Source organism: Phycodurus eques, chromosome 22 (genome assembly GCF_024500275.1).
Source record: "Phycodurus eques isolate BA_2022a chromosome 22, UOR_Pequ_1.1, whole genome shotgun sequence".
In the NCBI taxonomy this organism is placed as follows: Eukaryota; Metazoa; Chordata; class Actinopteri; order Syngnathiformes; family Syngnathidae; genus Phycodurus; species Phycodurus eques.
In genome coordinates this window covers 6,815,001-6,829,631 of record NC_084546.1, presented here as the reverse complement: position 1 = coordinate 6,829,631, position 14,631 = coordinate 6,815,001, and the positions used below count along the sequence as shown (strand labels likewise).

The 14,631-nt window shown below is 38.4% G+C and overlaps 1 protein-coding gene across 1 annotated transcript in view; it reads right to left on the bottom strand.

Annotated features, from left to right (window-relative positions):
* Positions 1–1,576: 1,576 nt before the first annotated feature.
* The window catches only part of LOC133397083 (basic helix-loop-helix ARNT-like protein 2), a 16,096-nt gene continuing 3,041 nt past the window's right edge, over positions 1,577–14,631 (bottom strand). The window contains 17 exon segments of the mRNA XM_061667551.1: positions 1,577–4,178; positions 5,291–5,369; positions 5,451–5,535; positions 5,892–6,003; positions 6,097–6,152; positions 6,269–6,419; positions 6,883–6,989; positions 7,402–7,460; positions 7,462–7,637; positions 8,693–8,842; positions 8,932–9,049; positions 9,458–9,550; positions 9,655–9,731; positions 9,801–9,958; positions 10,695–10,733; positions 11,319–11,357; positions 11,451–11,562. Coding sequence (XP_061523535.1) covers positions 4,021–4,178; positions 5,291–5,369; positions 5,451–5,535; positions 5,892–6,003; positions 6,097–6,152; positions 6,269–6,419; positions 6,883–6,989; positions 7,402–7,460; positions 7,462–7,637; positions 8,693–8,842; positions 8,932–9,049; positions 9,458–9,550; positions 9,655–9,731; positions 9,801–9,958; positions 10,695–10,733; positions 11,319–11,357; positions 11,451–11,562 — 1,769 coding nt within the window. The 3' untranslated portion in view covers positions 1,577–4,020.

Below are 14,631 nucleotides of genomic sequence, written 5' to 3'. Positions count from 1 at the left end.
CAACTACAAAATGTTCCGCTTGTTCAGTGCATCTACGGATATATCACATTCCCAAAATGTCCACATTTTCGCATACATTTACCAAATCAAGGGATATTTTATGGATTGCATCCTCTTTCCGCATTTCTTCACCGATTCAAACTGTTTCACCTTAAAACTATTCCGCTCTACGAAACTGTTGATCGCATTCCCAAAATGCCGACATTTCCACAATAAAATTCCCAAATTAAGAGCTCATTTCCATATTTCCATCAACTTTCCAGTTTCATATGCTTTGATTTTTTTTTTTGCTCAGGTATTATCAACATCCTGACTATCATGCTCATGCCCGTGTGCATCGTGATATCGTGCCTCTTCCTGGTCATGTTCGGAAGCCTCATGGGTGTGGTCCTGTCACTCCGTCAACAAAGCCCAGCAAGCAGCGACCAGGCCTGCTCCGGGTCACCTCTAAAGAAACGGGCAGCGGTCAATGTACTCACTGTGGTGGTACCTGCTGTGATTACCTACACGCCCGTTAGCTCGATGCTCCCCTTGCTTTTTTTGAGCATCTACGGTAGACTGGAATTAAAGCGGTTGACATGTTATGCGTTTCAGTTCTGTCTGTTATTCCCGAGGGTCGGCCTGCTCATAAGGCCTCTCTTTTACCTCGCCAAGGCCAAACAAATCTTTTGTGTGACAGGGAGGATGAGCATCGCACAGAGAATTGTATCGTGAGCGCCCTGGGGCTTTAAGTCCCAGATTCACCTGAGATAGTTGAAAATCGGCCAAATCGAGATTTTTTGTTTTCAAGTTTAAGCCTTAAAATACCCTTTCTCACATTCTTGAAACACAATTTGACGTATATTTAAAAAAAAATTGTTCAAATAAGTTTACAAAGGGAAAAATCTTCAATATCACGGGACTGCTTTGTTGGCCTTCTTCTCCCACGTGTGCAAGATTTGCCAGTGTCATTTATGCACCTTGAAGCAGATATATGTTCTGGGTGGAACAACCCTTAACCGTGAGTGTAACTACAAATCTGGTCTTTTGAATATTCTCCCATTGACTTAAGCACTTTTCCACTATGCACTTCAGAGGCTGTAGTAACTCAAGTGCCCGGAGATCGTGAGACATTATATTGGACTTGACGTTTGGATGCAGTTAAAATATATGCCACACAATTCCGGAAAACTATCAAATGTATGTAGAGAGACTGAAAAATATATATTAAAATTTTGTCAGTGATTCACACCTTTTTGGTTTCTCCGCGTTGATATGAAGCAGAGGTCCAGACGGGATAATCCAAGTAAATGAAAAGTGCACAAGTCCAGGTAATAATAATAAAAAAAATAATTTTAAAAAAGAGATTTATGCACGAACGGGAGAATATGGCCCAATGTGAATAGCGGCGGATTACTGTTAATCTCTTATACATACAGTATGCTTAAAACAGTAATTGGCCATTTCTTTCTTTGTAAAGACAGAATATGTGACAAAGCTCTTTAAAGATCCTTTTCCTTTTTAATTATAACATTGAATAGTTTTTATTTGTTTTTGTTTTTTACAAGAAAGTGAATTGAAGTCAAATTACATGCAGTTGTTATGCAGTTTTTGCATTGGCTCACAGGTATACCTGATGTGGACACTTCATTATATGGTATGTATAAAGCCAATCAAGGAGTTTTGTTTGTGGGTAGATTTCCACACTTTTATATGGCATTCATTGTTTATTGTATTTTTTATTTTTTTTCCCAGCTATTTTTGTTTTAAAAATTGCACAATATCAATACATTTTACCTCGTTTGGGGGAAAAAATGCATATCTGGTGTGTTGGTTTGCCTAGCTAATGTGCAATTCAGGTTTAGACATAAAATGGGAAAACTTCACTTGCCTTACTGTGTATCTTGATTTTATATGTCAATGTTAATTATTAGAGGTAGGTTGTTGTTGTTTTTTAGTACTTTTCATGTGCAAAGGTGCAACCTGAAACAATAAAACAGCATCAGTTGATTTCAGTTCCTATAAAACAAAAGTACTTTACTTCCAAATTGAACCTCCACTCATTGCAGCAGAAGCATCAACAACAATCAGCACGTACAAACGAACAAGACACGTTCTCTTCTGATAGAGGGTTCAAGACAGCTTTGAAAGCCAAAGAGCATTGTTGATTTTACACATTCAAAAACACAAGGCAACACAATCACATTATGTTTCTCAAGATTAGAGAACCCAGTGATAAAACCAGAGTAGTTTACATGAGCGGGAAGAAGGCAGAGGATTTCACACAGTTATTTTTTTTAAAACTCCCCTGTTGATTTGCTTTTCATCCTCCAAATGTCTTGTTCTTTAGTCTAACAATGTGGTCCACTCAATTCTGGTTGGATTGAATGGACCTTTCGCTTCTACTTGCAGTGGTTTAAAGTGACCTCCTCTAAAATAAGTATAACTGTGCACAGAACCACGTTGCATATTCTCAGTAGCAATGTTGAGATAGGCTGATGTTGTCGTTCACAAAAGGCTGTTGTGGTATTGAGACATTCACCAACATATAAACAGACGGTATTAAATAAGTGGAAAGTAGCATCCAAAACACAGAAGCCATTGCAAACGTGCCTTTCAACTTGCATTCTGCACAACTTGTCTGTGACAAAAAGCTCAGTAAACACAATCCTCTCCAAAATATACATAGGGCATTCAAGTCATTTCCCGAACATCAAGTTTATTTTTCATTTTTTTACTATTATGGCCCCATTTGAACTGAAACTGTCGTTCAACTGTACAGACTTTGCGATACACCAAGTGAGTGATATGTCGTGACAGTACAATAGTACACCGGGGCGCAAGCATTCTTTTCTAGCACTTTCATCGACTGCATTTACTGTAGCGTCTCGCTCCAAAGTTCTTTAAAGTTACATTTCTCAAACTATTTGATTTTCATCACTATTACAGTGATGCAATTATATTTAACCTGTGAATGGCCATGACACCTTAAAAGATGTCTCCATGAGGGCGTAAATCATTACATTTGTTCTGTTACACGCCCCCAAAAAGCGACTCGCTTGGTAAATTTTGGCAGTATTACCGGTAGCCTAAAGTGGTCTAGCTTTGGTCGTTACAAATATCAAAATTTACCGAGCGACTTGTTTTGTTTTGGCAAGAATCTGAACAAATTTAATATTTTATTACACCTTGGTGACAAGATTTTATTTTGATGACATAATATCATAACTGGCCCGCATTGGCTTTAAAAAAAATAAATAAATAAATAAAACATGTGGCCCCTGTATGGCCATTACAACAATTTTTTTTAAAGCCAATTCAGGAGGGGTAAATTATTAAATTTGTTCTGATACACGCCCAAAAAAAAGCGAGCCACTAAAGTGAATTTTGAATCTGAACTGGATGCTTCTAATAACATTCTAATGATAGCTGGCCCATATAACGGTGTAATAAATCTTAAATTAGGTTGGGTTATAATAATTTGAAAATTCAAAATTACCAAAATTGCAAAAGCAACCTGACGCAACCCCAGGTTCAGGCTACGTTTCAAATTTTTTCCACGCATTATTTTAATTTATCATGTTTGGTAAAGTTGGAGACCGGCTTTCAGTTAATTGGGAGTGGTGGTGGTGATGGTGTGTGGGCTGGAAATTAAGGCCTGAGGCATCATGTCAATATTTGCATGATGCTTATTGGCTCTACCAAAGACAATGCAAGAAGAAATAAAGTACATGTTTTGGTGGCGGACATTATGTTTAAAAAAACAAAAAACTACGATTTAAAAAAAAAAAAAAATCTAAGTTTCTTGTGTTGCAGAACTGCGGGTCATCAGTCAGATTTTTTTTCATAGTCAAGTCAGGGTGGGGGTGAGAAAAAAATATATTTTTTCTGTCTTTCAATCCCACCGGAAGACACATTCACTTCAAGTGCCGTTTCCTTAAGGAGAAGTCAACAGTCATGATGTTTTTTTCAACCCTACGTGTCATCGAGTGGACTTTTTGAGGCCTTGCGGTGGTTTGAATAGCGAGGCGAAAGGGGGACTCAGAAGGGCCAGTGTAAGTCGTCAAAGTCCTCCGACTGACCCATGTTGACGTCCGTCTCCAGTAAGCTCATGATGACCGCCATGGCCACCTCATCGCTGCTAAAGCTGCTCAGGCCCGGCACCAGCATGCTGTCCAAGTCCTGCTGGGACGGCTCGCCTGCAGGGACACGTACAAATCCACAGACGTATACACACACACGTCTAGGCTTAAATGTTGGCTGTGTGTACAGGATGCCCACCCAATAGATGTTCTAATTTTGTATTTTTTTTTTCCCCCATTGTTTGCATTATTTCCAGATTTGTATTGAATAATCCCCATAAGAAACAATGGAAATATACTTAATGTCTTCCAGAGATTCAAGTAGTGTTTCGCCTAACTTTTTAGATCATTAATAATCATGTCAAGGCAAAATTAAGTAACTGCTGATGATAATATGATATAAAAATAATGACATAATAACAGTATGTATCTTTGATCAACGTTTTTAAATGTTTAATATACAACCACATTTAGCACACAAAAAATCGGTTGGATTCTGATTTGTTTGATGTTATGTCAATATATTTTTTACTAATCTGACTAAAAGCTAAAATCTTCAACTACACTAACTGAATTTATATATTTTCATTTATTTTAAACAGTTTTATAATTGTTTTTGCTATATTATTGTGTATTTCTGTACTTTTTATGGATATATTTGATATTTATTTTTTTGGGTATTTCTTTTCCTACCCTTTTAACATTTGGTTTATTTTTTAACAATTTTACATTAATATAATTGTTGAATTTGTTTTCCAAAATAGTTTGTTTTATTTTTTTTAATCACATTTTTTGGTTTAGTTTTTTTATTCTTTAAAAATGTTACATGCATTGAAATAAAGTTTTATATTTATTGGCCACATATTTCTTCCATTTAAAATACTCATTTTTAAAAAAAATTCTACTTTTTTATACTTGCTATTTGTTCACGATTTATATTTGTAATAGTTTACATATAAATTACCTTTTATTTTCTTTGCGAATGGCTGTCAGTAATTTCATCATAGGAGGCCTGTATTTATCCAATTTAGGGCTTCCGCTTCTGTTACCATTAAAGTTATTTTTTCTTTTTCCACATACATTGTCATTGTTTCTGTTCTATTTTAGTGTATTTTTGTTGTATTTATTTTGTATGATTTCCCTTACCCTTGAGTCATTATTGCTTTTTCCAGTTCGTAGTGACTTCCTATGGGCTCAAATGTTCGTGTTTAAATAGTGTGACACAGTACCTGTACTTTCCGAAACGCTGGGGACCGCCTCCGTCTTCGACTCTGAAAAACTTCCCGCTTCATCCTCTCGTCTAGACAGCTGCAACACAACATTTTAACTGAATTTTCAAGAAGTGCTCTTATTTGAACTTCAGGCACGCTGTAATAATAAATCACTCACACTTCTGCTGGCTTGCGGGGATTCTAGTACACTCTGGGCTGCTCCAAACGGGCTGGACACACCGCTTGACGGAGACGAGTTTGCCCTATTCACACATATGTAATAACAGTATAAATATTCTCTAAATAGACACATTTCAAGATTAACCTAAAATGCACTATAACCTTTATGAGTGAAATTAATCTGACTTTCTCTAAACTTTTAAACGTTCAACTGTTCTTTTTTTTTTAACTTTTTGCAGTATTTGTGTAACAGAGTATCATCAGCAGTTTGCAACAGAGAGACTGGAAGAGTCACAGAAAGTCAGGCAAGTAGACATCCTTGGAAATTGTTGTGACTTTTGCTGATCAGCTCCTTGTTAGAGAACAGCAAGTTGTGCAAAAAGTACTGAAAACATACTGAAACATTTATGAAGTAGCAATTTATTTTGTCACAGAGCACCTGTAGGAATCGATGAGTTCATTTGCAATTTGGGTGCCGAGGCTGCCTGCGTACATCATTTTGCCCACACCACTTGTGAGGCCTGGAATAGCGTGTAATTGTTTTGATTCCTCTGTGAGACAAGAAGTGACAAGTGAAAAAAAAAAAAGGAAGAGAAGGAAAGATAGAATGCACATATTTGAATTGCAGATGATTTCTGTGTTACCCTGAGGACCTCTCGAGCTGCCTGCAGCTTCATCGTCTTTTGTATGACTGGGCCCCCTGCTGATGAAAAGAGCTAGTTCAAATTCTATTTGTGCAGTGCAATGTGACGAAAAAAAACTAACTTAACAAAATCTCTTATTATTAAAAAAGAAAAGAAAAAAAGCGATACTTACGAGACGACCCGGTTTGACGACACGATAAACTCAGCTTCTTTGGTCCACGGGTTTGTGAAACTAAACCACTGACTTTGGAGTGAAACGTAGGGACCAGATTTTGTTTTGAACTTGTAACACTTTGTCTCCAGCTTCTCTTTGCTGCGCAGAACTGCAAAAACAATGGCGGGTGTAAAGAAATGTGCACAATCTTCCAAATACTAACCGTTAAAATGATTTAAATGTACTATAAATTGGAAATCAAATGTTTAATCCAGTCATGAGACTTTTCGAATGTAAAATAAGTGCCTTGGCTTAATAAATGTTTAGGTAGTAACACCATATTTGAGGTAAGACAAACTCATAAACGTACAACACTAGTAATTGTAATGCACGTTTATGTTTTTTCAATCTCTAAATGAGCCACCGGAAACGAGAATGCACAAACTCCACTGTTTGTTTTTTGGCTACAGTAAAATCTTGTGGGTTTATGTACATGTACAATGCTGATACAAGTTGGTCAAATATGAAGGTTGTGAAATGCTGGTTTAATTTGATCAAGTAGCGCATTGAAAACCTTTGCATGTGGCTTTTTAATGAGAAGAATTCAAATGTAATACACCATGCTCCATCACCTTGCCTGTGTTTTTCCACCAGGTGCTGCAGGTCATCCTGGTGGAAGTACTCGTAACAAGACGTGCCCAAAATTTCTTGCGGGAGGTAACCGATGACCGTCGTCGCTCTGCAAACAAACAAACAAACAAAATGGTAAAAAGGAGGAATTAAAGAAGAAGAATAAAAGAGGTAGTTTGGTTGTGCAAGTTTTCTATTTTGGGGGCGAGCATGGATTGATTGAGCCTCCAACATGTCCACATGCACTCATCAGTCACGCATGTGGGAGAAGCCAATTCACTGTACTTAGGTGGTGAAATTACGTCCAAAGAATAGAGGATATTTTCATGGGGACGCCATCAAGATGCTCCCTCTGAGAAACAACGGCAAAGACACAGAAGTATTTTCTCTGGTTGACACATCTCTGCCATTGCATTCTCAGTGGAATTCTCACCTCAGGCCCCTGACAACAAAAAAAAGGCTAAACAGGCTACCGAGTCGGGGAGGGGGGGATTTGAGAAGCGAATGGAGGGGAAACTCACTGTTGCTCTACAAAAGTGAACTTGCCGTCGATGGCACAGCGAGTCACAAACTCGGTAGGGCTTGATTTTGACATCTTTGGGGGGCTGGTGGGACGCGTGGGCCTGCACGCGACACATGGTCACCAGGCAGGTGAGGCCCGACGCGTCCTTCTCGGCGTCGGCCTCCGAGTCCAGGTCGCTCATGGGCCAGCTGCGCATGTATCCGGTGCAGTGGAGGGTACAGTATCTTCTTGAGTCTGGGGACACACATTTGACCAGTTTGTCAATTCAAACCACATTCTCAAAACAATTCAGAATATTTTATCACTCTAAAAGCTCACAATTTTTTTTTTTCCGGCACACATCTTTAATTGTACGGTATGTGTGATGTCATATTATTAAATCCCAGTTTTCGATATTTTAAAATATTTTTTTTCATAATACGTACCTGCGCACCACTTGTTGTACTCCAACCACACTTTTGAGAATCAATGCATAAGAATAATGTTGCATCATGTGGAAATATAATAAGTATATAATAAAATACATAAAATAATATTATTACTTGTATGTATTCTTTTTGACTATTAAAAGACACATTTTAAATATTTTATAGTAAATAATGGAGATAATTTAGGTAGTCAATACAAAAATATAAAATTCTGCATTATGATTTGTTTGTATTATTACTATTACTGTTATCATTTGCGTGTAGTATTTTTGATTCAATTTTAAAATGATATTAGAATAATTCTGGTGATTTTGGTAGGTTACTTTTTTTTTTTTTAAATAAAATAAAAATAAGAACTCCACTGCAACATTTGTCATCCATGATTGCTCAAATGTAGATTTTGAAAAACCTACATGCTGTATTATAATTTTTTAAAGAATCAGTATTGGTATTAATAATAATAATATTGCTCATTTATTAAACTATTTAAAATAAAAAACCTTGTGGGTGCTGACCTATTCGAGCATTTTTGTGCTCGTTCTGTAACCCCCTAAATTGCCATAAGATGGCACCAATGTCTTGGCGAACAGGAAAGTAGTAATTGCTGTCAAGGAAGGCTTGTTGAAGTGATCCATCGCACCTGATGGACTAATATTTTTGTATGTCGAGGAGGAGCTAAGTTTAGCCTGGGTTGCTGGAGGAAGTTACACGGCGTCTTCGGGGGAAATTCACCTTACACTCCTGTATATATATACAGAAGGTTATTTTTCAAATGTGCCAATGGGACTGTAGTATTCTACAATTTAACTATCCCCATGGCTATGAATCTTTCCATTCATCATCTACTGTGTTGATACTCACCTTTCTTAATGGAAGCAGTGGGCAGCGTGCGCTTGTCCTTGTGCTTTCCCTCCACTCGACTGTGCTTCATGCGGCAGAAGAAGGAGCGTCTGGCTCCAGTGGACAAGTGCGACGTTGTGACGGGGGTGTCCGCTTGAACAGGGACGCCCGCTGTACACAACGCAAAAACAAACACACGCAAAGTTCCACACGGCGGCTCCCGCAGTGGACTCTACTAGTCGTCATGGCGACAGACTCACTGGCAGCATCGATGAGGCGTTGGTGGTTGTTCAACTCTGACGACGACAGCTGCTCCTTCACTTTGCTGATGTCTTTGGGGTGGATGAAGTCGAACAGACTTTGGCCTGTCAGCTCCACCTGTCACCACACACAATAATAAATTCATTATTGCTGTTAAAAAAAAAAAAAAAAAATACAATCTTTAAATTAATTCATAGAATGTAAATTATTATTTCAAAAACACAATGAATGAAAAGACCAGTGATTCTCAAAGTGTAGCACGAGTACCACCACAAGTGAAACGCAGGCTATCTCGAGTAGTACCGGAAAGAATCACTGAATTTAATACAAATAAAACTAAAAACATGCAATATATATGTTTATCACAAAGATTTAGCTTAGCCATATTTAAAGAAATTCAGATGTGTAATGATGTTGTTATACTGTATTCCTCCACTCTTAAAGTGTGTTATGATTAGTTTCTCCACATGAAAAAAACATTCAGCCCTCACGAATGCTATTAAGTGTTGCAAAATGTGCACAGACCCTGCTAAAGCTGAGGATCTTGGAGACAGACTCGGAGATAAACAAAATTTTTGCTCGGTCACAACTCACAACTAACAGGAAGCCGTCAGCAACCTGAATTGGGCACAGAGGCGAAGATCAACAAAGACATCAATCAGGATTAGTGGAGGATTTTTGTTTCCAATGAATAGATGATGTCTCTAAATTGAGGCACGTACCCTGAGCAAAAGGTGTCTGAGGTCATCATGAGGCAGGATGGAGGGCTTGCGGGCGGCGTCAGCGCTGCCCGAACCGGCTGGAGGGAAAAAGGGCTGGATGTAAATTCCCAGAAAATGGACTTGAATATGGCGGAGAAGTAGCGTACCTTTAAGGGCCTTTAGGTGCTGCACGGCTTTTCGCAGCACAGTGAGTTTGTCCAGTTTCCGGGTCATAGGCTGACAGGTGGGGATCATGGCGGCCAACTCGTCGATGAGGTTGTTCATTTTGTCTCGCCGCCGCTTCTCAATCTGCCGGTGAGGCTGCCTGCAACACAGACAGTACGACTCGAGCTACGAACGTCGGACAAAGTAACCCTTGGGTGTGATGTATTTTGTGTTTGTTTTTGATGTAAGTTTTTTTTTTTTGTCCTTTTAACGCACAAGTGTGCCATGTTGGTGCCAAGGAACTGTTGAGGAGCTTCATTTAGACAAAAGTAGTCCTTTGTCACTCTCTTGTGGCATTTATAGGCAATTACACTACAGTATTAACATCTATATATCCAGTACATAACTGTACTGTTATATTATCAGTCTACTTCTATTGCACCACCATTTCTATTCATATAGGCAATGCTTAAAGCAACACCGATGCTATTTGTCCGCCGATCTCTGGAATTTTGCAGTTTAGCGTTAAGCTAAACATACTTTATTAGGGCAAAGCTACTGTGGTTGTTTGAAATACACACGGTGTCGTTCTCTTTAATGTTTAGTTTAACAGTAAACTTCAACTGGGAGTGGCAATAAATAGCTTGAAGACTCTTCTTGGAAGCGCGATTCACTGGCCGCCAAACTGTTGCTTGTGGTGAACATTTTCTGACATTTTTGTTTGGTGTGCCCTGAGAGTTTACTCCTGGAAAATATGAGCCTTAGCTCAATAAAGGTTTGGTCACACTGCCCTGGGGGCATATTATCACAATATCTTCTGTACATGTCGCTATGATATGAGGTGAAGTATCACCCAGCAATGTCAATTTGTGTGGGAAAGTGAAGGTTAAAAATACCTGAAGCATTTAATTTTGACTTGCTGCTCATCTTCTGATCTGTAATACAAACAAAAATTAAAAATAATAATTAATTTGAATGGCCTCATAACAATACGGGTATGACGTGTGTGTACTAGAATCATTCCAGAATTGGAGGACATTTTCTGATGCATGTACAAAACACAGAAACTATACTTGTTGTATAAATGATAGCTGTCCTGAGAGAAAATGTAACTGTAGCTGTAGTGAGTGATCCCTACATATTATTTAAAATACCAAGTAGCTCTTGACCACCCCATCAAATGGCTTTTTTTCCTCTTGTCCCTCCCTCTTGGTGACCAACTTACATATCAACCAAAAGAGAGCAAATCCTTAAAATCCGTTTTCTTTCGTTTCATTTTGTTGACATGCCTTCTTCAGGGTTGCGCCAAAACAGCAAAATATATAATATGACAAATAAAAGACCGGATTAAAAGTGAATCATTGATGGCTGAGCTGGATACATCAAATTTAATGATGGTTTACTACCCGTTTTTCTTGAAAGCAAAAAAATATATATTCAAACAAATGGTCCTTTTTTCAAAAATGTTGGTGCCGAAAATGTCCAATTCTGGAATGACCCACAAATAAAAAGAAGTGTACCTGTTGAGGTCCTCATCCATTTGGAAGTCAAGACCCTGGCTGTTTGATCACAGAATATTTTAGTATACTGAACTGTAGTCGTAATCATTTACAGTGTTTGTGATCGTATTGTATCGTATCGTCGTGTCTTACTGCACAAGGGCGTCCATCGTGTCCTCCACATCACCCTTGCGCTTCTTTGGCAGCTCGGCGGCAGGCAGCAAAACGCCCGCCTGGCTCGGCCCTTCCTCCGCCGCGTTGCCACCTAGCAAACACGCACCAACCTTGAGTCAGCGTGGTCAACTTCCCGCCTCTATTGATAACACGCCGCGGTTTTGAGGTGCAAATGGAAGCGACAAAACACAAAAAGGTGAATGTGAAGTGGTGGAAAAGCAGAAACATGACCAGGACATTGTTACATTGTTACCATGCTGATATCGCTGTTGCTCTCTGTATACACTATATAGATCACACATGCGCAATAAAAACATTGCAAGTGTTCATTAAAAACAAGACAGAGGTTTGAGTCCTAAAAAGTACAGTATATTCAATATTATTGTAAACCACCGTAACATTATGCACAGTTTGAACATGAAAAATGCGCTTAAATATAGAGGGGGAAAGTACTTATTATGCATATAAATGTTAAAACAATTGCACCAAACAAATGTTTAAAAACCAACAGTCCTTAAGAATTCAATGCAAATGTATTGAACTTCAAGGTTAAATACAACTGAACTGTACTTAGGGAGTGATTCTTTAACATACCATCAAAGGGAGCCCGCGTACCACACTTTGAAACTTTCTGCAGTCGACAATTGAAATTCAATTATTTTCATTGCTAATAAAAGTGACATAATAATTAATATTAGTATGTTGTTTTATAAAAGTCTGTATTGTTTATAAAATTCTTGACTCTATACTGATATCAATCGATATTTTTCCAGGCAATACAATAAACACTTTAAAAGTGTGTACATTCGAACAGTTTTAAAAGCTAAAAATGTAAATTAAAATAAAACGGTCAATTATCAAGGTGGATTGCAACCCTAAAATTAAACAAAACGGTGCATCTTTAAACAATGTCAAGAAGAATCAAGTTGCCAAAAAAATTCAATTAAAAAATAATAAAATAGCACATGGTGAATCGTCCAAGATGGTTTGTATCCTGAAATACAACGTCAAGAATCAAGGTAGTTCAGTGTGTTTGTATTGCACAAATAAAAATTAAAATGAAATGTGTATCCTTGGTACTAATAAGATCAAATTAAATTCAGTTCAAACATAAATTTGAAAAAACAAATGATGTTAAATAAACTGTCAAGAATCAAGATGGTTTCCCTTATTTGGATGACAAAATATTTTTTTCCCCCACTGTGTTTTAAAAAACAAAAACATAACAACAGACACACAATCACAGTCCCTGACCTATGCATACCAGAAATAATGATCGGACTTCTCGCTTTATTTAGTCTCCTGCAAGACCAACCACACCCACACCCACACCTTCCTCACACACACACACACACACACACACACACACACACACATAAGGCTGAGCTCTGGACAGCTGTCATGCGTTTCGATAGGTGTAAGCTACCGACACTTGCCAAGGGCTTGCCGAGCCTCAACAATCCAGAAGGCACGTGAAGTTGAATTGGTTTTGAGCTATCATCTGACCTAAAGCTCATATAACGCTGTAAAACCGACCTACTTCTCTCGGCCCGACTCTCACACTCAGTCTCAATAACTGATAGAAATGTTGACCTTGACGGACCCATATTCACTGATGAATTCAGATGATAAGTTCAACATCTTGCAGCAAGATGAATATCTGCAACAAATCTAAGCACAGATTATTTTCATATTTCACCACTACTCTTGACATGATTCTCATTCAACCCTCCTGGGGAGTTTAGTGGGTCATCAGTGACGCTAAAAGAGGAACGTGGGAGCTCGCTGGCGCTCTCTTTTCCGCCCACTCCTCCACCGCTGACGCTGCACACCGCACGTTCACGCCTGTCAACATCTTTTTCTCTCGCACTGCGTCATCGTTTCCCTAGAATGCCACGAGAGCTAGGCTCAAACGTGCTATTGGGACAAGCTGCCATATTGTGAGTCATCATGCTGCGATTGTAACGAGAGAGGAGGAAAACACCTTGCATACCCAAATATAAAGGCGCGAAGCCCATACTGGACGGGGATAAACCCAATGGAGCATGCAAGATATGACCTAAATGCCATGCTCTACCTTCCCGAACAATGGAACATGCACAGACATTTTGGGGGGCTGGTACTAATGCCAAAAAAGGCCACCCATCAGTAAAATTATTCATACATTAAAAACAACAAAAAAACAAGTATATGGATCATGTATTTAAGGAATGTCAGTGGATATGAAAAGTCTACACACCCCTGTTCAAATGGCAGGTTGTTGTGATGTTTTAAAACTTTTTTCCACTATGATTTAACCTGCACAATTCAATTGAAAAAAAATATATGGATATATTTTAGAGAAGGGAAGTAAAAGTCAACACCTGTGTTAACGGGGGATGTGGCTGTGATTGCAATTAACCAATCACATTCAAACTCGTGTTCAATGGGAGTCAACCACGCAACTGCCACCATTCAAATCCAAAGCATCAATGTCATATCATTCATACACTACTGATTTTTTTCCCCACTCACATACACAAGAGAAATCTTTTCTCTCACACACACTAGTGAAGAGAGCATTTTTAACAGTGTGCGTGAGGAAAAAATTTTTGACTAATGTTCCTAACACACAGTCTGCGGAAACCTAGCGACATGTTGACTGTCCAAACGACATAAATCACAGAGAAAACAAAACTCACATTGACGCCCAACTTGCTTACAGGAAAAATGGCGCCAGGGCTTGCGTTGGAAATATTTTTGGGGCCAATTCCCACATCATCTTTGAATCTCTCGGTAAATAGGTTGATAAAGAAAAAAAGTCTGTTTTCACCAGCAATCCAATTTTTTTATATACTTTAGCTGATGGTAACAATATAATGTATATGTATATATGCGTGTGTTTGTGTGTGTGTGTGTTTGTGTGTGTGTGTGTGCGCGCTTGTGAGCACGTGTGTGTTTGTACTCGAGGCAGCCTTCAACCCCTACAGTGTAGGGCCTACACGCACGCACACAAAGTACAGTATGTTCTAGGTTATTTCTGGTTTCTGACCTCTGTCAAAGCCTTCCTACATGTTAAAAATGTCATGCTAATATATATATATATATTTTTTTTTTTCTTTACATACAGTATGCCCAACAGTCTGTGATTTGTTTAAAAAGCGCACTGTAAAGCCTTTTG